Below are 23,665 nucleotides of genomic sequence, written 5' to 3' on the forward strand. Positions count from 1 at the left end.
CCTCCTGATAGTCTAAAAACACTAATGTAAGAGCACACTGTTATTCTCCTCTCTTTTGTGCTGCCATGGTCGAAGTCTGGGTGACACTTGTTTTGATGTGATGGATCGCACACCGATTGCTGCCATTGTTGAAGGATCTGTACTGCCGTTTGAGGTTGGTTTTGAGTTTCTACTAGCATTACTGATGTGTATGATGTTACTCGCAAATTAACTGAATGCATGCCAGTTAGTTCCTTCCACTGTTGCCTGATGTCGGCACTCTGCAATGCACAATCTCTTGTATCATGACTATCTGGCGTTTATAATTCGGTAACGGGAGCGGAGCCTCTGTCCAGTGCCTACTGCAATACCAAGAAAATTTAGGGCAGTGTACGAGTATATATAGATTTTATCGTTTTGACACTACAATCAATCATATGGACAAGAAGAGTTAGACTTAGCATTGCAGTTAACTCAGCTATGTGCAGTGGATGAAAACTTAGACTGAAGCCAAAGATCAATTAACGTCTCGGATATTTGTGTTGCTGCTAATCTTGCCCTTTACAAAAGGTGCAGCATGTTCGGAAGGAAACTTATTTTGGTTCCGGATTGTCTACTTCATCGACAGTTAATGCGGCATCAAATTTCTTGTTCAGCGAGTTGATCCAAGAACGCATGATTTGTGCAGAAATTTGAGTTGACGATCAGCAATTAGTATAACCTGATCAACTGGAATACAGCAAAAGCTGAAAGAACATACTATATCTAGTAGCAGCACAGGTTAACAAGAAAACAACTTATGAATCTTGAAACCAGTAACTCGTCAATTGTATCCGTGAACAATAATACCCACTAATCTTACACAGCACTACTAGCAAAAGGCACCTAAGCAAAGATGATCTAAGAACAATGGCAATGGCAATTAACCGAAGCTCAAAGATGATCCAAGAACAATGGCGATTAACCGAAGCTCGTCCAGCTCGGGACTACTGCGGCTGTGGAGCGGAGGGCCACTTGTCGGCGTGGCGGCGCACGTTGTCCCGGAGGCGCTGAAGCGCCCTGGCGAAGACCGGCAGCTCCGCCTCCCCGAGCGCCTCCACGTCCGCCTCCCACCAGAAGCGTTTCCCCGCCTGCGTCTGCACCTCCACCACCTTCTTCCCGACGGCGCTCATCCGCTCGGCCTCCGCCGCAACCTCCACGCCCATGGCCTCCGTCTCCTGGCACAGTGCCTCCAGGGCCTCCCACTCCACGTCGTCGGCAGCAGGAACAGGAGCAAGGGCGTTGCCGTCGACGTCGGCGCAGCCCAGGACAGCGTCGGTGGAGGGGCTGCCGAAGGCGAACGCCTTGCCGGCCTCGGAGAAGACGACGATGGCAAGGCTGGCGCGGCAGAGCAGGGCGAGCTCCGCGGCCTTCTTCCAGAGCCCGGACTTGCGCTTGGAGAAGGTCACCTGCCGCGACTCCTTCTTCTCCACCCGGCGGTTCTCCCTGCGCTGCCGCCCCTTCGTCTTCTTGCCGAGCGGCGGCAGCGTCTTGGTCGCTTGCTCAACGAGTGGGTGCAAACGCGGCGGCTGCGTCATGGTCGCTCTCTCAACGAGGAGGAGGAAACGCGGCGGCGACGGTTGCTCTCTCTCTCTCTTGCTTGCTTTTCTCACGGTGGGACGGCGATGCAAAGAACGAACGGCGAAAGGGGGATATATGGATGTCCGTAAGGAAAGAGATGGCTGCGGATCAACTCGGGTCCGGGTTGGGTTGGAAACGCGGTAACAATTTTTGGAAACCGCCCGCACAAAGAAGGAAAGAGAAGGCGGCGTTTGGAAGATGATCGGTGTGGACGTGTGGTACTCGGATTTGGGAAAGGGAAAAAAGGTTTTGGTGCGTCCCGTGCGTCCCCTGTTCGATCTACCGCCACGTGTCCCTGCTCAGCATCCGCTCCTGGCTTCCTCCCTCAGTTCCATTGTGAATCGTGCGTCCCACCTAGGGCCTAGGCTCGCAACCGCAACGCAGCGCGGCGAGCGAAACAACAGCATCGGGATCAAGTTTGTACTTTCTCTGTTTTTATTTACTCAGCATATAAGAGTCGATTGAAGTCAAACTTTTTAAAATTTGATCAAATGCCGTTAATTTTTTTTTGCTAGAAATAGCTATCTCACGTCTAAATCGTAGACCGTTCGATTTTGTACTGTAAATCTCGTGCAAGTCTGCTTCAGGTCGTTGTTTCTGTAGTGCGCTTGCTCCCTCTCTGTCACGACCATTCGTTTGGCCTGTTTCCTTTCTTTTCTCTATCAGCCCGTAATCTGGTTGCAGGTAGGATGGCTCGACCCTTTTTTTGTCCATTTGTTGTTTCCTAAAACCTAAAAAGTGCGCGCGCACCATCTAACCGAAACGAGCGGCCGACTCGTGACCGCACGATCGCGTCGCGAGCGCCAGGTGCCGCCTGGTCTGTTTCCTCCCACCGCGCAGTCGTGGGCGAGTTGTCCTCATCTGACCCAGCGCGGGACCCACATGTAAGCGACTAGAGGGAGATCGTGGGCGGCGGCTTCGAAACGTGAGCCGTTCTTTCCCCATTTCCTCCGCTGGCCGTGGCATTCCCGTTCCTCTCCTCCCTTTTCGCTCTCGCTCTCACCCAGCAACTGCGGCAGAATCGCACCGCGGCTCTCAAATCGCCGGCGGATTCGTTGCTGGACCGCAGGGTGGATTCGCTGCTGGTCCTCGCCGGCGTTGCAGGTACCTAATACTGTCCTCCCTTTCTCTGTCTCGTCGCCGAGGGTCTAGGTCGTGTCGAGGTCGTCGGTGGCAGAAATGGAGGGCTGGGATTCCTAGGGTTCCTATGGCATCAACTGCCTCGTATGGTCGATTTGGTGTAGACGTGTCGTGTGTGCGTCTGTTCTACTCTCCTGTCCTTGGATTTCTGCGGCAGCAAGGGACAGTGGTGGTGGGGATTCACGGTGGGAGGGTGCGTTGGTGTCGGTGGAGTGGTTGTTGGGATTTGCGGTCGACGCAGACGTCCGCGAAGGCCTTCTGTTGTCCTTCCCCTCTCTATCTCGTCGCCGAGGATGAGGCCGTGTCCAGGTTGACGGTGACGGATCTGGCGGGCTGCATAGGGTCCCTTTCTGCCACTTTCTGTGCTTGCTTCGATTTTGTGCGGTTGCAAGGGGTAGTGATGGTGGGGATTCATTAATGAGTGTTTTGTTGGTCATGACCGAGTGGTGCTTGAGATTTTTGCGGTTTGAGGTACGTGTGCGCCCAATATACCATGTTCTGGTCCTCGCTGCGGTTTGTTGTTGGTAGATGATGTCCTAGATGTGTGCAATGCAATGGCTGATTGAACTAGTTTTTGGTTTAATTGCACAAAATTCTACCCAATTGGTTGCATCCCTTTTTTAGTTGGCTGTTCACATGTTCTGCACTTTGCATTAGTTTTCATGCTTAGTTGGCTTCCTGTTTGTACTAGGTTGGATGTCTATATGTTGTTCAGTTCACAAGTTGCCTGCTCAGTTGACTGCATCCCTATACTAGTTGGCTGTCCACATGTTCTGGTCTTTTGCACTAGTTGTCATGCTTAGTTTGCTTCATGTTTGTACTAGGTTGGCTGTCTATATGTTGTTCAGTTGCACAAGTTGCCTGCTTAGTTGACTGCATCCCTATACTAGTTGGCTATCCACATGCTCTGGTCTTTTGCACTAGTTGTCATGCTTAGTTTGCTTCATGTTTGTACTAGGTTGGTTGTCTATATTCTGTTGAGTTGCACAAGTTTCCTTGCTTTCGTGTTCGAGTTGCTCCTATAGGTGCCCTGCTGGTGCACTGATAACCCACAAGTATAGGGGATCAATTGTAGCCTCTTTCGATAAGTAGGAGTGTCGAACCCAACGAGGAGCTAAAGGTAGAACAAATATTTCCTCAAGTTCTATCGACCACCTATACAACTCTACGCACGCTTAACGTACGCTTTACCTAAAACAAGTATGAAACTAGAAGTACTTTGTAGGTGTTGTTGGATAGATTTGCAAGAATATAAAGAGCACGTAAATATAAACTAGGGGCTGTTTAGATAAATAAGCAATAAAGTTAGTATAGCGAGTGTGAAAAAGTGGTAGTAGGAGTTGCGAAATTGTTCCTAAGCAATTGACTACGTTACTAGACCAATAGGACAACGAAAATCTACTCAGACATCATAGCATGGCAACACATCATTGGATAATAATAAGAAGCATAAAGTACCATGTTCAAGTAGAGGGTACAGCGGGTTGCGGGAGAGTGGACTACTGTAGATAGATGAGGGAAGGTGATAGAGATGTTGGTGAAGATGGCGGAGGTGTTGGTGTAGATCGCGGTGATGATGATGGCCCCGGCGGTGTTCCGGCGCCACCGGGAGAGAGGGGGAGAGAGCCCCCTTCTTCTTCTTCTTCCTTGACCTTCTCCCTAGATGGGAGAAGGGTTTCCCCTCTGGTCCATGGTCTCCATGGCGTGGGAGGGGCGAGAGCCCCTCAGAGATTGGATATGTCTCTCTGTCTCTCTCTATTTCTGCGTTCCTGATTCTGCCCTTTCACCGTTTCTTATATTCCCGGAGATTCGTAACTTCGATTGGATTGAAGCTTTGAACACGATTTTTTTCGGATATTAGCTTTCTTGCGGCGAAGGAAGGGCAACAACCGCCTTACGGGGTGTCCATGAGGGTCAGGGGTGATGAAGCCATGTACCTAGGATAGGGTCATGGACCTGTCCAAGATACCCTCCCCAAGGACATCTTTAGAAGAAATCACCTTTCAGTCGACCTGGAAGGGTTCCACTAGACGGACTCAAAGACACTCGACCATGAATCCACTCACTCGACCACCAGGAGATCTAAAGTCACTCTGCATGCAAACGGTCGGTCATTAAGTAGCCTTTATGGTCATCATAGCACTTTATGTATAGCGTTAACAGTAACGCCAGATCTTAATATACCTTAAACCCTGCATAACTGAGGGCCGGAGGGGTCTGGCGGACCCTATATAAGCCACCCCCTCCTCAGTGTAAAGGGTTCGCACCCCTGTAACTCATACTCATATAATCCAGTCGACCGCCTCCGGGCTCCGAGACGTAGGGTTGTTACTTCCTCCGAGAAGGGCCTGAACTCGTAAACATCTTGCGTACACAACTACTCCATAGCTAGGATCTTGCCTCTCCATTCCTACCCCCCTATTCTATTGTCAGACTTAGAAGCACGACAGTTGGCGCCCACCGTGGGGCAGGTGTCTTAGCGACTTATTGGAGAAGTTGTGATTTTTCCGATTTCCTTCATCATGGTTTCAGGCAGAGTTTTGGTTGAGGGCCGCGAGATCTGTCTTGGCGCGCTCACGTTCATCGCCGGCGACTCCGCTTGGCTTCAGGAGGCTCCACTCAATATCAACGCGCTCCCCGTCCGCGGGGCGACGCACTTTCGCGCGTGCGTCCACGGCGTCCTTCTGCGGCAACCGTCGACCCAGTGTCGGTCGGCTCCTGTATCGTCCTCCCTCCCAGTCTCCCGCCGGCGCAAGCGGTCCGGTCGGTCGAGGCTTCAGCGGTGGGTGAGGCACGCGGTGGCCCGCCAGTCAGCCACCCCCCAAGTCGCGGCAATCGAGCCCGACGAATCTCTCTATGACCTGTTCGACCTGTCGACTGGCTCCGCAGAGACTGCATCCGAGTGCGACAGCAATGATCCAGCGGTGGAGGTGCTGATGGTCAATGGTCCACGCAGTCCCCCTGGCTTCCCTCGCACTGACGGAGGCGACGGCGAAGGCGATCCGGCGCAGGCCCATTAGGAGTATCAACCCGAGCCCCTCACTTCGCTGCAGAGGGAAGAACTTCGCCGCCGGAACATGGATGCACTACACACTCCTATCGTTGGAGAAACCCCCGAGGCTCGCGCCTTAGAGGATGCGCGCCTAGCCAACTTGGCTGAGCGCACTCGACTGGAGAACCTCCAGCGAGCACTCGACGAGCGCGCGCGGCAATGGGTTCCAGACTCCAGTCGATGTCAACTCTTTCCACCACCGACTCAGGTATATCGAACTCCGATTCAGAATCTAGCAGCTGCAGCCCGTATAGCAGAGTCGATTCAGCCTTCCCAGTCAGAGGCTGGCAGAGGCTTGCTAAAGATCAAAGATTTACTCCGGGCAGCAGGAGATCAAAATTCAGCTGTATCACAGTCGCAGAATAGGATTCACAACAGATCTGTTGCTGCGAATACGGTCCAATCGGCCCATAGCCCAAGATCGCCCCTGAGGCGTGAGGAACGTGGAGGCCGGCGTGATGATCAGTACAAGAACCATGAGCAGTATGATCACCGATTCGATCGTGATGATCGACGTCGAGTGCCCAGTCCTCCCCCAAGGGGTGGATCGTACGCGCCTCGACAGCAAGATGACAGACGCCAGCACAGTGTTGGACGAAGGGTTCCAGTCGACCCCAGAGAACCAGACTTTGATGCGAGATCCATTATCGTTCAAGGTTTGGTCGACAGGAACAGAGCTCACCGAGAAGGCCATGACAGAGATGCGCCCACCAGCAGCAGAGTTCACGTCTCAGGACCAGAGTGTTTTAGCAGAGCCATCAGGGCCGCGGTGATTTCTCCCAACTTCAGGTTGGCGACTGGAGTCAGTAAGTTCACTGGTGAGTCCAAGCCTGATACTTGGCTTGAGGACTACCGAGTGGCTGTTCAGATTGGCGGCGGCAATGATGAGGTGGCCATGAAACACCTACCTCTTATGTTGGAGGGCTCAGCCAGAGCATGGCTGAATCAGTTGGCACCTAGCAGCATTTACACTTGGGAAGATCTTGCCCGAGTGTTTGTCAGAACATTTGAAGGAACTTGCAAGCGACCAGCAGGGTTGACAGAGCTGCAGTCTTGTGTGCAAAAGTCGAATGAAACTCCGAGAGATTACATCCAGAGATGGATCACACTGCATCACACGGTAGAGAATGTATCTGATCACCATGCAGTCTGTGCCTTCAAGAAGGCGTTAAGAACAGAGAGCTAAGTTTGAAATTCGGTCGGACAGGAGACATGACCCTGAGTCGAATGATGGAGATTGCCACCAAGTATGCCAATGGTGAAGAAGAGGATCGACTCCGGAGTGGCAAGTACAAGTCAGCCGCTCATGAAACCGGGGGAGGGAACTCCAGTCGGAAGCAGAAGCGGAAAGCCGAGCCGGCTGCTCCTGGTGAAGCCTTGGTCGTGACTCAAGGAAAGTTTAAAGGGAAGCCCAAAGGGTCTTGGAACCTTAAGAAGGTGAAGGACAAGGAAGGAAATGACGTGATGGATTTGCCGTGCCACATCCACATGAAGAAAGATGAGGAGGGTAAATTCATTTACCCGAACCATACCACTCGATAGTGTCGGCTCTTGATCCAGCAATTCCAGGGGAAACATCCCAAAGATAAGGAAAAGGAGTCGAACAAAGTTGAAGACAAAGAAGATAGTGATGATGGATATCCCCAGGTCAATTCCACCCTGATGATTTTTGCTGATGTTGAAAGCAAAAGTCGATTGAAAGTTATCAACCGAGAGGTGAACATGGTTGCTCCAGTGACACCCAGTTATCTGAAATGGTCTCAGACTGCCATCACATTCGACCAGTCCGATCATCCGACGCACATAGCCACCCCCGGGAGGCAAGCTTTAGTGGTTGACCCAGTCATCAAGGGCACTCGGCTGACTAAAGTCTTGATGGATGGTGGCAGTGGCCTGAATATATTGTATGCAGAGACGCTGAAAGGGATGGGCATTCCAATGTCCAGACTCAGTACCAGCAACATGAGTTTCCATGGAGTCATTCCTGAAAAGAAGGCTGAGTCACTCGACCAAATTGCTCTTGATGTGGTTTTCGGTGATTCCAAGAATTACCGAAAAGAAAAGTTGACGTTTGAAGTTGTGGACTTCCAGAGTGCTTATCACGCTATTTTGGGAAGGCCATCTTATGCATGTTTCATGGCTCGACCATGTTATGTGTACCTCAAATTGAAGATGCTTGGTCCCAAAGGTGTGATCACTATTACTAGAAATCGGAAGAAGGCAGAAGAGTTCTTTCAGAAGGGCTCAAAGATCACCGATGCTCAGATGGCAGTGGTAGAGCTGCAGGAATACCAGAAAACTGCAGATCCGAGTGATTTGTTGCGAGCCAAGAAGCCCGCTACGGAATCAGCGTTTCAGTCGTCGGTGAGACAAAACTGATTCACATTCACCCTACCAACCCCAGTGCTGCTCCGACTCACATCTCAACAACACTCGACTCCAAATAGGAAGAAACGCTCATCCAGTTCCTCCGTGAGAACTGGGACATCTTCGCATGGAAGCCTGCTAACATGCCGGGTGTTCCCAGGGGGCTAGCTGAGCATCGTCTACGAGTTGAATCCAAGGTGAAACCTGTCAAGGAACATCTTCGACGGTCCGTCGTCCAGAAGAGAAAGACCATTGGCGAGGAGGTGGCTTGGCTCTTAGCAGCGGAGTTTATCCGAGAGATTTACCACTCCGAGTGGCTCGCCAATGTTGTCATGGTCCCCAAGAAGGACAAGTCACTTCGTATGTGCATTGACTTCAAACGTATCAATTGGGCCTGCCCGAAAGATCATTTTCCTCTCCCCCGCATCGACCAAATAGTCGACTCGATTGCGGGATGTGAGCGCCTATCTTTTTTAGACGCTTATTCCGGTTACCATCAGATCCATCTGTATGGACCCGACGAGATCAAAACAGCTTTCATCACTCCATTTGGGTGCTTCTGCTATGTCACCATGCCATTCGGCCTCAAGAATGCCGGAGCCACGTTCATGATGATGATTCAGAAGTGTTTTCTCACTCAAATAAGTCGGAATGTGGAAGCATACATGGATGATATTGTGGTCAAATCACGGAAGGGTTCCGACCTGTTGACTGACCTTGCTGAAACATTTGCCAACCTCCGGAGGTATGAGATCAAGCTTAATCCATCAAAGTGCACATTCGGAGTTCCCGGCGGAAAGTTACTCGGTTTTCTCGTTTCCGAACAAGGAATCGACGCCAACCCAGAAAAAGTTGGTACTATACTCCGAATGAAACGCCCTCTGCGTGTGCACGATGTCCAGAAGCTTACTGGATGCTTGGCCGCTTTAAGTCGATTCATCTCTCGCCTCGGTGAAAAGGCATTGCCTCTTTACCGACTGATGAAGAAGTCAGACAAGTTCGAGTGGACTCAAGAAGCTGATGCAGCGTTTGCAGAGCTAAAAGCCCTACTCTCCACCCAGCCGGTGCTTGCTGCCCCAATCAGCAAAGAGCCTTTGCTGCTTTACATTGCAGCCACAGGACAAGTCGTCAGTATAGTACTTACGGTCGAGCGGGAAGAAGAAGGAAAAGCCTTCAAAGTTCAGCGCCCAGTATATTATCTTTTTGAAGTTTTGACCCCATCAAAGCAAAGATACCCTCATTATCAGAAGCTTGTATATGGGATCTATATGACCACGAAGAAGGTTGCTCACTACTTCTCTGACCATTCCATTACAGTTGTCAGCGACGCTCCATTGTCAGAGATTTTACACAACAGAGATGCAACTGGTCGAGTGGCAAAATGGGTGATTGAACTCCTTCCCTTGGATATCAAGTTTGAGGCAAAGAAAGCCATCAAGTCCCAAGCAATAGCAGACTTCATAGCCGAGTGGGTTGAGCAGCAACTGCCGACTCAAGTTCACTCAGAGCACTGGAACATGTTCTTTGATGGTTCTAAGATGCTGAATGGTTCCGGTGCTGGGGTAGTGCTGGTTTCCCCCGAGGAGATAAGCTCAGATATGTGCTCCAGATCCACTTTGATTCCTCCAATAATGAAGCAGAATACGAAGCACTTTTGTATGGGTTACGCATGGCCATTTCACTCGGCGTCCGTCGCCTCATGGTCTATGGCGACTCAGATTTGGTGGTAAATCAGGTGATAAAGGAGTGGGACGTCAGAAGTCCAGCCAGGACCGGTTACTGCAATGCGGTGAGAAAGCTAGAGAAGAGATTCAAGGGGTTAGAGCTTCATCATATACCCCGACTGAAAAATCAAGCAGCTGCTGATTTGGAAAAAATAGGTTCCAAGAGAGAAACCATTCCCAGTAATGTGTTTTTAGAACACATCCACACACCAACAGTTCAGGAGGATCCTTTCAACGAAGAAGTCCCGCAGCCGAAAAGTGTTACAGATCCGACTGAAGTTGAGGTCCCGGCTGTGGTCGACCTGATCATGGAAGTTTTGGTCATCATTCCCGACTGGACAGTGACATACATCGCGTATATCCTAAGGAAAGAGCTCCCAGAGAATGAAGAAGAGGCTCAACAGATCGTCCGTCGATCCAAGGCCTTTATTGTGATAAAGGGACAATTGTACAGAGAAAGTGCGACTAGAGTCGGCTAGAAATGTATAACACCAGAAGAAGGTCAGATAATTCTTGATGACATCCACTCGGGGACCTGTGGTCATCATGCATCCTCTCGGACCATTGTGGCTAAAGCATACCGAGCGGGATTTTACTGGCCAAGAGCAAATGAGATGGCGAAGGATATAGTCGACAAGTGTGAAGGATGTTAGGTTTACTCCAATATGTCACACAAGCCCGCCTTAGCTTGAAGACCATTCCACTCGTGTGGCCCTTCGCTGTGTGGGGATTGGATATGGTTGGACCACTGAGAACTGGCAGGAGCGGCTTCACCCATGTACTGGTGGCAGTCGACAAGTTCACCAAGTGGATTGAAGCTAAGCCTATCAAAAGTCTTGATGCCGGCACTGCTATCAGCTTCATCAGAGAGTTGATATTCAGATACGGAGTTCCACATAGCATCATCACTGATAATGGGTCAAACTTCGATTCCGATGAATTCAAAGCCTTTTGCGCCTCTCAAGGCACACGAGTCGACTACGCTTCAGTCGCTCACCCCCAGTCGAATGGACAAGCGGAACGAGCAAATGGTCTAATTCTCAAAGGACTGAAACCCCGGTTGATGCGTGATCTCAAGCATGCAGCAGGAGTGTGGGTCGACGAACTTCCATTGGTTCATTGGGAATTGAGGACCACTCCTAATCGGTCGACTGGGCGAACTCCATTCTTTCTGGTCTATGGAGCTGAAGCAGTTCTGTCGAGTGACCTGCTTCACAATGCACCCCGAGTCGAGCTCTACCTTGAAGATGAAGCAGAACAAGCCCGGCAGGACGCAGTCGACCTCCTAGAAGAAGAAAGAGAGATGGCCATGATTCGATCGACTATCTATCAGTAGGACTTGCATCGATTCCATGCCAGAAGCATGAAGAGTCGAGCCTTCCAAGAAGGAGATTTGGTTCTCCGAGTGGATCAGCAGAAGCCACACAAACTTGCTCCTACTTGGGAAGGCCCCTTCATCGTCACCAAAGTCCTCCACAATGGATCGTACCGTCTTTACAATGTCGATCGCCAGATTGACGAGCCACGAGCTTGGAACGCGGAGCTGCTCCGCCCCTTCTATACTTAAGTATTCACTCGGATGAGATGTAATAAAAGTACTTCTGTAGTTTGTTTTTCAAAGACAAGAGTGTTATAATTTTCCCAGTGATTGTTGTTACTTTTGTTTACGTGAGAAATCCCCCAGTGGGTGGCTTAGCTGCGAATCCGTTTCGCCTAAGTTTGTAAAAAAAAATCCCTACCGAGTGGTGAGCCAGCCTCCCACTCGGGGGCTTAGCTACGAATCCGTTTCGCCTAAGTTTAAAAAAAATCCTACCAAGTGGAGAGCAAACCTCCCACTCGGGGGCTTAGCTGCAGTCCAAGTACTCGCCTAAGTGTTTAAAATCCTACCGAGTGGTGAGCCAGTCTCCCACTCGGAGGCTTAGCTGCAGTCCAAGTACTCGCCTAAGTGTTTAAAATCCTACCGAGTGGTGAGCCAGTCTCCCACTCGGAGGCTTAGCTGTAGTCCAGTACTCGCCTAAGTATTTAATACAATGTGCGCTCTGCAAGGACGGCGAGGTGCAGGTCGATGGTTACCTTCTTCTTCGGAGCTACGCCACAAATACAATGTGCGCTCTGCAAGGACGACGAGGTGCAGTTCGACTGTTACCTTCTCCTTCCGAGCTATGCCACAAATACAACATGCGCTCTGCAAGGATGACGAGGTGCAGGTTGACTGCTACCTTCTCCTTCTGAGCTATGCCACAAATACAACGTGTGCACTGCAAGGATGACGAGGTGCAGGTCGACTGCTGCCTTCTCCTTCGGAGCTACGCCACAAAAAATCCTACCGAGTGGAGAGCAAACCTCCCACTCGGGGGCTTAGCTACAGTCTAGTACTCGCCTAAGTATCTGAAATCCTATCGAGTGGAGAGAAAACCTCCCACTCGGGGGCTTAGTTGCAGTCGAGTACTCGCCTAAGTATCTAAAACTCCTACCGAGTGGCGAGCAAACCTCCCACTCGGGGGCTTAGCTGCAGTCCAGTACTCGCCTAAGTATCTGAAAATCCTACCGAGTGGAGAGCAACCCTCCCACTCGGAGGCTTAGCTGCAGTCCAGTACTCGCCTAAGTATTTGAAAATACCACTGAGTGGAGAGCAATCCTCCCACTCAGAGGCTTAGCTGCAGTCCAGTACTCGCCTAAGTATTTGAAAATCCCACCGAGTGGAGAGCAATCCTCCCACTCGGAGGCTTAGCTGCAGTCCAGTACTCGCCTAAGTACTTAATCCATTGCGCTCTGCAAGGATGACGAGGTGCAGGACGACTGCTACCTTCTCCTTCTGAACTACGCCACAAATACAATGTGCGCTCTGCAAGGATGACGAGGTGCAGGTCGACTGCTACCTTCTCCTTCTGAGCTACGCCACAAATACAACATGCGCTCTGAAAGGATGACGAGGTGCAGGTCGACTGCTACCTTCTCCTTCTGAGCTACGCCACAAATACAATGTGCGCTCTGCAAGGATGACGAGGTGCAGGTTGACTGCTACCCTCTCCTTCTGAGCTACGCCACAAATACAATGTGCGCTCCATCCTGATCCGCACGGACGCAGGTCAACTGCTATCTGTGCTCCATCCCTACCTGCAAGAGCGGTGAAGTGCAGGTCGACTGGACTTTCCACCTCAGAGCTGCATCTCAAGCATTAAAGTATATTCCGAGTGAAAGACAAAGTTCGCTCGAAGGCAAGTGCAAGCATATTCAACAATAAGCCAAGTTCAGATAAAACCCTACGGATTCGGAAGTACTCAGGTGTCAAGCCTGTAAAAGTTTATCGGTTACAAAACCACTCGGCATTCCGAGGCAAATTTAAGACGAAGCATAGAAGTTTTTTACTCCTCAGGTGGAGGACTGGAAGGCGCGACAAACTGGTCCAGGTCGATTCCGTCAGCAATCTGAGTGGCAGCAACAATGAAGGTATCCATGAAAGATTGGAAGTCATGCTTCTTGGTATTGGCCACCTTGATGGACGACAGCTTGTCCTCTCGTGCATCCTTGCAGTGAACACGTACCAAGGACAGAGCAACATCAGCACCACACCTGGCGGAAGACTTCTTCCATTCCTGCACTCGACCTAGAACGTCATTTAGTCGAGTCATTAAAGACTCGAGATCATTTTGAAGCGTCACTCTTGGCCAGAGTGTCATGTCGATCCGCGACACCGCAACCTTCAGTCGAGCGAGGTAGTTGACCACACTGGCAACACGAGACTCCAGTCGGAGCATGTTCACAGCGGCTTCGTCCTTCACAGGAGAGTTGATGGGGTCCAAGCTTGTCTCCACTCGACTGGTCTCCTCCTCAAAGTTCTGGCAGAATTCTGTAAACACAGTTCGAAGTTAAGCCAACAGTTCCACGACAAGTCGACGATAACAAGTCAAGTCGAATAGAAGAGATTACCTTCAAGCATAAGGAATAGCTTCTTGGCGAGCCCTCCCAGATAAGCCTCCAGATCGTTCTTCTTCCCCGCCAGTTTGCTAGCCTTGTCACTCAGAGCTATCTTGTCATTCTTCAGACGGCTGACCTCCTTGTTGGCCGCGTCGAGAGCAGCTTTCAGATTGGCGTTCTCCTCTTCAAGTTTCCCGACTGAAGCCAGTTTTTCTTCTGCAAGCTTCGTTTTGTCCAAAGCTGCCTTCTATGCCTCGGCGAGTTCATGGTCCTTCTTCTTCAGAGCCTCCTTCAGTTTATCTGCAAAGTGACAATGAGATCAAAATCAGAAATGGACAGAAAGACAAAACAGCCGTCAAGATTCTCACCAAAGATACCTTTTGCTTCATCCTTCGCCTTCTGAAAGTTCTCCTGAACAAGCTTCAAGTCAAGGTCGAGCTGGATATGCTTGTTTTCCAATTCAGTGTAACGAGCCACAAGCTCGCAAGATTTCTGCGAAGGATCAGTCGACAGACATCAAAGATGGGTTGCTTCCGAGTGACTAAGAGAAAAACAGTAACATTTCTAAGACTAAAGTCGAATCAAAATATTCAACAGTAGTCTCGGGGACTACACCCAGTGGGTGCACTCAGCGTGCCCCCACTGGTTTTACCAACTCAGTCTGATCAGTCGACCGAAATAGACAAAAAGGTTCTGATCCTAAACCATAGCTAACTGCCAGTAGTCAGCCATGGTAAAAAAAACACAGGTTCTTCAGACCTTAGTCGACTGCCAGCAGTCGACCATGGTCTCGGGGACTACACCCAGTGGGTGCACTCAGCGTGCCCCCACTGGTTCCCAGATTCCATTCGACCAGACCAAGTGGAGAAGTTAGAGTGAAGACATTCAAAATACGAAGACTACAGTCGACTGCCAGCAGTCCACCATAGTCTCGGGGACTACACCCAGTGGGTGCACTCAGCATGCCCCCACCAATCCAAAATTCAATCGACGCACCTAGTGGGTGTACAGATACAAAGATCTTCAGAAAGAAGAGTTTTCAGATACCATATCCTAACAGAACAAGCGGTGACCAACTAACCTGGACATTGCTCTAAAGAGCTAAGCTTGCATTGTAAGCCGCTTGGCTGGCGTCCCGAATCGCCTTCACCTGCTCCATCATGATCCCCGCCTGGCGTATAGCCTCCTTAGCAGCACCCACTTGGTCCTCTGGGACGTGGTGTGTGGCAAAAAGGGAAGGCGGATCAGCAGTCGACGACGAAGGTCGAGCACTCGTTAGCAGCACAGCGAAGGACACGGAAGTCCGAGTGATGTTGCCACCCTCCTGAACCAGCGTCTCAGGTGCTGATGCAACCTGAGCAGTCTTGCCAGCAGGCGCCTTTTTATTCCTCCTCGGCCTCAGCGGCGCCTCATCGTCATCATCAGGGAGATCAATGACATGAGGTGGGGCTACAGGAAAGATCCAAAGTTAAAAATGAAGATCCAATCGACCAAAAGCGAAACTACAGAGATCATACCAAGGTTGGAGGTGGCAGCATCTTCCATTTCCTGGTCTTCGTTCCTGGCTGAGGTCTCGGAGGTAGCAGCACTGCAGATTTCAGAAACCAGTCGGTTAGCCAACGAGTCCACCAAGGGTTTGTCCATGATAAATGAGAAAATGCAAGTTCTGCTGTTACCCATAAATGGTGGGAATGGCCATCCTCATCTTGGGCAGGGCCTTCGTCGGCTTTGATGACATCGCTCGGGGTTGCTTCAGTGCTTTTTCAGTCGGCACCGGAGAGGTCATCCGAGGGCGTTTCGTCAACTGCCCGACAGGCGCAGTAGCCTTGCCACGCTCGACCGCGGGGTCATGGATGAGCTTGGATCGCCTTTCCGTGCGAGGAGGGTCGACTTCCTCCTCTTCCTCCTCCTCCTCCTCTTCAGCGGAGCCGTCGTCATCTTCATCCTCCTCACCATCAGATTGCCACTCCTCCTGACTTTCGCCTCCACTCCCCTCCTCCTCCTCGACCTGTTCTTGCACCCCGTTGGGCATCGAGTATATCTTAGTAGTGTCCTGGAAGACAACAAACAAGACAAAAGTCAGTCGACTAATTTTAAGCAAACATGATGGAGAAAGCAGGATCACAGTCAAAGATGCAGGATTGGACCTTGTCTACTTCGTATGACTGGTCGAGTGGAGGAATCCTCCTGGCTCCTCGAGGGTTGTCCTTGTTTCCTGTGATGCTCGCCAGCCACCTTTCCAGCGTGGCATCCTCGACCTCCTACGGGTGGATCCGAGTGGTGTCCTCAGTGCCAGAATACAACCACATCGGATGGTCTCGAGCTTGTAGTGGCTGGATGCATCGTCGGAGGAAGACCTCCAAGAGGTCCATGCCGGTCACTCCGTCACGGATAAGCTGGACCACACGTTCGACCAACACCTTAACCTGCGCCTTCTCTTCTGGGATCACCTTCAAAGAGGAAGGCTTGCTCACTCGGTCCATGGAAAAAGGAGGGAGTCTAGTCGACTGCCCTGGCGTCGGCTGGTCCTTGCAGTAGAACCAAGTCGACTGCCATCCACGGACCGACTCGGGTAAGATCATGGCCGGAAAAGAACTTTTCCCCTCATTTGAACCCCAAGACCCCCACACATCTGAATCACTTGAGTTCTCTCATCACTGGGATTGGCCTTTTTCACCGTCTGGGAGCGACAGGTGAAAATGTGCTTGAAAAGACCCCAATGAGGCCGACAACCCAAGAAGTTCTCGCACAAAGACACGAAAGCAGCGAGATACACGATGGAGTTGGGTGTGAAGTGGTGGAGTTGCGCCCCAAATAAGTTCAGAAATCCCTGAAAGAAAGGGTGAGGCGGCAAAGAAAACCCGCGGTAAACATGGGTGGCCAAGAGGACACACTCACCCTCCTGAGGCTGCGGCTCCGACTCCTTCCCCAGGAGCCGTGCTGATCCATGGGGGATCAGTCCTTCATTGGCCAGGTCGTCAAGATCTTTCTGACGGATCATCGAGCGGATCCAGTCGCCCTGGATCCAGCCCTGCGGCAGGCCGGCCCTTGACGAAGATCTGCCCCGACTGGTCGCCCTTCCCTTCGCCTTCGCCGTCGCCTTCTTCGCCCGCTCCAAAGCCGCCGTCTTCTCCTTCACCATCGTCACTGGCGAAGCACGCACGGAGCAGTAGCGCTGAGATGGAGGTGAACGTGACGGATAAGTCTGAGGAAGAGGGAGATGAAATGAGAGCGCACTGTTCAAAAAAACCCCGTCCGATGCCTTATATGAGGTTGCTTCCGAGTGACTGACTTGTAGGCCCGGGCAATCCTGTCAAATCCCGCAACAGTTGCGCGCGCGATACGTGGCAAAAAAGGTGGCACGGAGATCGAGGCGTTCCTGCCTTATCCCGTCTGAGTACCGCGGCCTCCTCCGCCTCGCGCGCTTCCCGAAATTCGGATCCCGCTAAATCCGCGAACTGCAGAGCAACTTGTCAGAAGGGAGATTTCCTCCGCTCAGTCGTTCGGAGATCTCCAGGTACAGAAAATTCACTCGACGGATACAAAGAATGGATCAGGGCGACTGAAAAAGAAGTTGGTGTCGTCACCTAAGTTCATTGATCAAGAACAAGACATACTCACAACACGTAAATGGGTCGGAAGTGTGTTCAACTCCTTCCCCACTCAAACCTCGATCCATTCGGGGGCTAATGATGAAGCCATGTACCTAGGGTAGGGTCATGGACCTGTCCAAGATACCCTCCCCAAGGACATCTTTAGAAGAAATCACCTTTCAGTCGACCTGGAAGGGTTCCACTAGACGGACTCGAAGACACTCGACCATGAAGCCACTCACTCGACCACTAGGAGATCTAAAGTCACTCTGCACGCAAACGGTCGGTCATTAAGTAGCCTTTATGTTCATCATAGAACTTTATGTATAGCATTACCAGTAATGCTAGATCTTAATGTACCTTAAACCCTGCATAACTGAGGGCCGGAGGGGTCTGGCGGACCCTATATAAGCCACCCCCTCCTCAGTGTAAAGGGTTCGCACCCTTGTAACTCATACTCATATAATCCAGTCGACCGCCTCCGGGCTCCGAGACGTAGGGCTGTTACTTCCTCCGAGAAGGGCCTGAACTCGTAAACATCTTGCGCACACAACTACTCCATAGCTAGGATCTTGACTCTCCATTCCTACCCCCTATTCTAGTGTCAGACTTAGAACCACGACAAGGGGCGCGCCCCTGCCTCTTGGGCCCCTCGAGCATTGTCTCGTGTTGGTTCCACTTCCCAAAATTCAAATTTATTCCATAAAAATCTCCGTCAATTTTTATCCCGTTTGGACTCCGTTTGATATGGATTTTCTGCGAAACAAAAAGAATGCAACAAACAGGAACTGGCACTGGGCACTGGATCAATATGTTAGTCCCAAAATAGTATAAAAAGTTGCCAAAAGTATATGAAAGTTGTATAATATTGGCATGGAACAATAAAAAATTATAGATACGATGGAGACGTATCAGCATCCCCAAGCTTAATTCCTGCTCGTCCTCGAGTAGGTAAATGATAAAAAAGATAATTTTTGATGTGGAATGCTACCTAGCATAATCTTCATCATGTAATCTAATCATGGCATGAATATTAAGACACGAGTGATTCAAAGCAATAGTCTATCATTTGACATAAAAGAATTTAATACCCGGGCATCCCAACAAACAATCATGTCTTTCAAAATATCAATGCTAAAGAACGCTATCCCTACAAAATCATATAGTCTTGTATGCTCCCTTTTCTTAACACAAGGTACCCCTCATGCCCATCCCGGTGTCAGCCAAGCAATTGGTTCATACTTTTTAACACGCTTCAGCTTTTTCAACCCTCACGCAATACATGAGCGCAAGCCATGGATATAGCACTACATGTGGAATAGAGTATGATGGTGGAGATTGTGTGGAGAAGACAAAAAGGGAGAAAGTCTCACATCAACGCGGCTAATCAACGGGCTATGGAGATGCCCATCAATTGATGTCAATGCGAGGAGTAGGGATTGCCATGCAACAGATGCACTGGAGCTATAAGTGTATGAAAGCTCAAACTGAAACTAAGTGGGTGTGCATCCAACTTGCTTGCTCATGAAGACCTCGGGCATTTGAAGAAGCCCACCATCAGAATATACAAGCCAAGTTCTATAATGAAAATTCCCACTAGTATATGAAAGTGAAAGCATAGGAGACTCTCTCTATGAAGAACATGGTGCTACTTGGAAGCACAAGTGTGGTAAAAGTATAGTAGCATTGCCCCCTCTCTCTTTTTCTCTCATTTTTTGGTGGGCTTCTTTGGCCTCATTTTTTATTTGGCTTCTTTGGCCTCTTTTATTTTTCATAAAGTACGGAGACTCATCCCAACTTGTGAGGGAATCATTGCTTCCATCATCCTTTCCTCACGTGGGACAATGCTCTAATAATGATGATCATCACACTTTATTTACTTACAACTCAATATTACAACTCGATAAAACTAATACATGATGACTACATGCATGCCTCTGGCAGTGTACCAGGATGTGCAATGATCTAGCATAGCAAAGATATCAAAAAATGGACAAGCCATGAAAACATCATGCTAGCTATCTTACGATCATGCAAAGCAATATGACAATGAATGCTCAAGTCATGTATATGATGATGATGGAAGTTGCATGGCAATATATCTCGGAATGGCTATGGAAATGCCATAATAGGTAGGTATGGTGGCTGTTTTGAGGAAGATATAAGGAGGCTTATGTGTGATAGAGTGTATCGTATCATAGGGTTTGGATGCACCGGCGAAGTTTGCACCAACTCTCGAGGTGAGAAAGGGCAATGCACGGTACCGAAGAGGCTAGCAATGATGGAAGGGTGAGAGTGCGTATAATCCATGGACTCACATTAGTCATAAATAACTCATATAATTATTGCAAAAGTTTATTAGCCCTCAAAGCAAAGTACTACTACGCATGCTCCTAGGGGGGAGGTTGGTAGGAGTTAATCATCGCGCGCCCCCAACCTTCACGCAAAGATAAACAATCAAAATACAATGCGTGCCAATTTGGTTACATAGTTAGGAGACCATACGTGCATGCTTCGGGAATCACAAACCTTAACACCAATATTATTACTAACACAACCATTTTCTAGAACCTCCCACATATTATCATCTCTATATCACAAAACTATTGCAAGGAATCAAACATATCATATTCAGTGATTTACAAGTTTTATGTAGGATTTTATGACTAACCATGTGAATGACCAATTCCTGTCATCTCTCTAAATAGATATAAGTGAAGCAAGAGAGTTTAATTCTGTCTACAAAAGATATGTCCATGCTCTAACAAATTTAAGTGAAGCAAAAGAGCATTCTACAAATGGCGGTTTTCTATGTGAAGGGAAACAGGCAATCGAAACTTCAAATGATATAAGTGAAGCACATGAAGCATTCTATAAAGCCATACTCAAAAGATTTAAGTGAAGTGCAAAGAGAATTCTATAAATCAACCAAGGACTATCTCATACCAGCATGGTTAATAAAATAAAAGTGAAAACTAAATGCAAAAGACGCTCCAAGATTTGGACATATCACATGAATGATACGAATCCGAAAACATACCGATACTTGTTGAAGAAAGATGGGATGCCTTCTGGGGCATCCCCAAGCTTAGACGCTTGAGTCTCCTTGAATATTCACTTGGGGTGCCTTGGGCATCCCCAAGCTTGAGCTCTTGCCTCTCCTGCTTTTCCTCATATTGAGACCTCCTCGATCTTCGAACAGTTCATCCACACAAAACTTCAACAAAAAACACGATAAGATCCGTTAGTATAATAAAGCAAATCACTACTCTAAGTACTGTTGCAAACCAATTCGTATTTTGTTTTTGCATTGTAGCTACTGTAATGTAACTTTTCCATGGCTCAATCCACTGATAGAAATTGATAGTTTCACCAAAACAAACAAACTATGCATCAAAAACAGAATCTGTCTTAAACAGGGCAGTCTGTAGTAATCTGAACATTCACCATAATTATGTTACCCCAAAAATTCTAACAAAATTAGGAAAATAAAAAATTTGTATATAAAGACAATGCAAAAAGTTTCAGAACCATTGACGTTCCAGTAAAAAAATGTAAAATCATGCACTACAGCCAAAGTTTCTGTCTTGCACCACACAAACCAACAAGCAATCTAAACATCCTAAAGGCAAACCTTGGCTCATTATTTTTATTATATAATGAAATTTTACAAGGGGATAATTTTTTTTGATGAAAAGTTTCTGTAATTAAGATTCACAAAGTTCCCGTGAGCATGAACAAAGTTCAAGGAGCTTCCCCACTTCAACAATGCTTGTCTCACTTTCACTTTCCTTTTTGAAATGTTTTGGGTTCCCCTCTTTATTATTTTTTGTTTTTAGACTATATAAAAGCACTCAACAGAAATGACTCTCTAAAACTTCCGGGTTGTCTCCCTGGCAGCGCTTTCTTTAAAGCCATTAAGCTAGGCATATAGTGCTCAAGTAATGAATCCACCCGGATCCCAAGGTATATCAAAGCCAATTTTAATTAACAATGATTTGTAATTTAGTAGTGAGCATAAAGTAACATATATCAAGCAACAACGAAGTCTAACTCTCTTCCTATGCATCAGCATGTCATAAAAGAACAATTCATGCACACATAGTAAATGCCAATGCATAGTATAAACAGTTTCTTGCAATTTTATCGTGTGGGAAACATAGAGAGGTGGAGATATAGTTCCTCTCTCATAATAACTGCAAGTAGGAGCAGCAAGCACATGCATATTATATCTATCAAAATCATCATGTGTAGTAGTAAAACACAACCCATCAATATAATCCTTACTAAGGGCAAACTTCGCCGATATAGTGTAGTCGGTAGAATTCAAAAGATAATAGGACTATCTTGCGTGGGTGCAATAGCAACAATTTCATGTTTTACATAAAGAACTATAGCAAGTTCATTTCCATAAGCATAATTCATATTGGCATCTTGGCCACAAGATCATTAAAAAGGGATATTTCAAAAGAATCAACGGGATCATAACAATCATTATAGCAATCATCCTTCAGTAAGAACGAAGGGACATTAAATAATGTATGAGTTGGAGAGTTACTCTCATTAGAAGGTGGGCACGGGTAGCTATCCGCTCTTCCTCCTTTTGTTCTTCACTCTCCTCATCATCTTTTTCATCCAATGAGCTCACAGTTTCATCAATTCCTTCTTCCATAGACTCCTGCAAAATATTAATCTCTTCTTGGACAGCGGAGGAGTCCTCAATATATGGTTTAACATAGGCATTAGAAGCATAATTATAATAACAATATTTGCGTATGGCAAAATTTTCAGATTTGTAAAAGAGTAGCATCATACTTTCCAATCAAAGAAGCAATTTCATAAGCACCCTTAAAAGCAACAAATTCTTCAATTTTTTGAGCATCTTAGTAATTATAAACACCCTTAGCATACAAAGATATGAATTCATTATCACTAAACTCACATTGGTAGGGAAGGTGTTTCTTAGGGTCTTCAGAACAACAAGTAAAGTCATATATTTCATAGAAATTCCAAGCATAGCATTGCAAATGATGAATTTGATCCAGTAAAGTTTCCCTTTTTCAGATATGTGGTATCACACATAACAAGCATGCTCATCTAAAGATTTACCATCAATTAAGATGGTTGGGGTTTCGGCACGAGCACATAGGGATCGAAGATGATCCAAGTAAAAATCTTCAGGAGTGTGATAGATTTTGAGTGGTTCTTCAACCATTGGTGTAGTAGGTACAACTATTTTTTTTGGTATTTTGCATTTCCTACCCATAACTAAAGATAGAAAACAACTAAGAACAACAAATAAAAATTACTTAGTGATAAAGCAAACAAGCACACACGAGAATATTCACCCCATGCTATAACTCCTCCGCAACGGCGCCAGAAAAAGGTCTTGATAACCCACAAGTATAGGGGATCAATTGTAGCCTCTTTCGATAAGTAGGAGTGTCGAACCCAACGAGGAGCTAAAGGTAGGACAAATATTCCCTCAAGTTCTATCGACCACCTATACAACTCTATGCACGCTTAACGTTCGCTTTACCTAAAATAAGTATGAAACTAGAAGTACTTTGTAGGTGTTGTTTGATAGATTTGCAAGAATATAAAGATCACGTAAATATAAACCAGGGGCTGTTTAGATAAATAAGCAATAAAGGTAGTATAGCGAGTGTGAAAAAGTGGTGGTAGGAGTTGCGAAATTGTCCCTAAGCAATTGACTACGTCACTAGACTGATAGGACAACAAAAATCTACTCAGACATCATAGGATGGCAACACATCATTGGATAACAATATGAAGCATAAAGCACCATGTTCAAGTAGAGGGTACAACGGGTTGCAGGAGAGTGGCCCGCTGTAGATAGATGGGGGAAGGTGATGGAGATGTTGGTGAAGATGGCAGAGGTGTTGGTGTAGATCGCGGTGATGATGATGGCCCCGGCGGCATTCCGGCGCCACCGGGAGAGAGGGGGAAAGAGCCCCCCCTTCTTCTTCTTCTTCTTCTTCTTATTCCTTGACCTTCTCCCTAGATGGGAGAAGGGTTTCCCCTCTGGTCCATGGTCTCCATGGCGTGGGAGGGGCGAGAGCCCCTCCGAGATTGGATCTGTCTCTCTGTCTCTCTCTATTTCTGGCATCCCTGATTCTGCCCTTTCACCATTTGTTATATTCTCGGAGATCCGTAACCCCGATTGGATTGAAGCTTTGAACATGATTTTTTTCCCGGATATTAGCTTTCTTGCGGCGAAAGAAGGGCAACAACCGCCTTACGGGGTGTCC

At 48.1% G+C, this 23,665-nt stretch overlaps 1 protein-coding gene across 1 annotated transcript; it reads right to left on the minus strand.

Annotated features, from left to right (window-relative positions):
- Positions 1-801: 801 nt before the first annotated feature.
- LOC119335371 (agamous-like MADS-box protein AGL61) lies at positions 802-1,614 on the minus strand. The gene has a single exon (XM_037607503.1). It carries the CDS (start codon positions 1,554-1,556, stop codon positions 966-968), a length of 591 nt encoding a protein of 196 aa, XP_037463400.1. The 5' UTR covers positions 1,557-1,614; the 3' UTR covers positions 802-965.
- Positions 1,615-23,665: the final 22,051 nt, after the last annotated feature.

This window comes from Triticum dicoccoides, chromosome 7B (assembly GCF_002162155.2).
Source record: "Triticum dicoccoides isolate Atlit2015 ecotype Zavitan chromosome 7B, WEW_v2.0, whole genome shotgun sequence".
NCBI lineage: Eukaryota > Viridiplantae > Streptophyta > Magnoliopsida > Poales > Poaceae > Triticum > Triticum dicoccoides.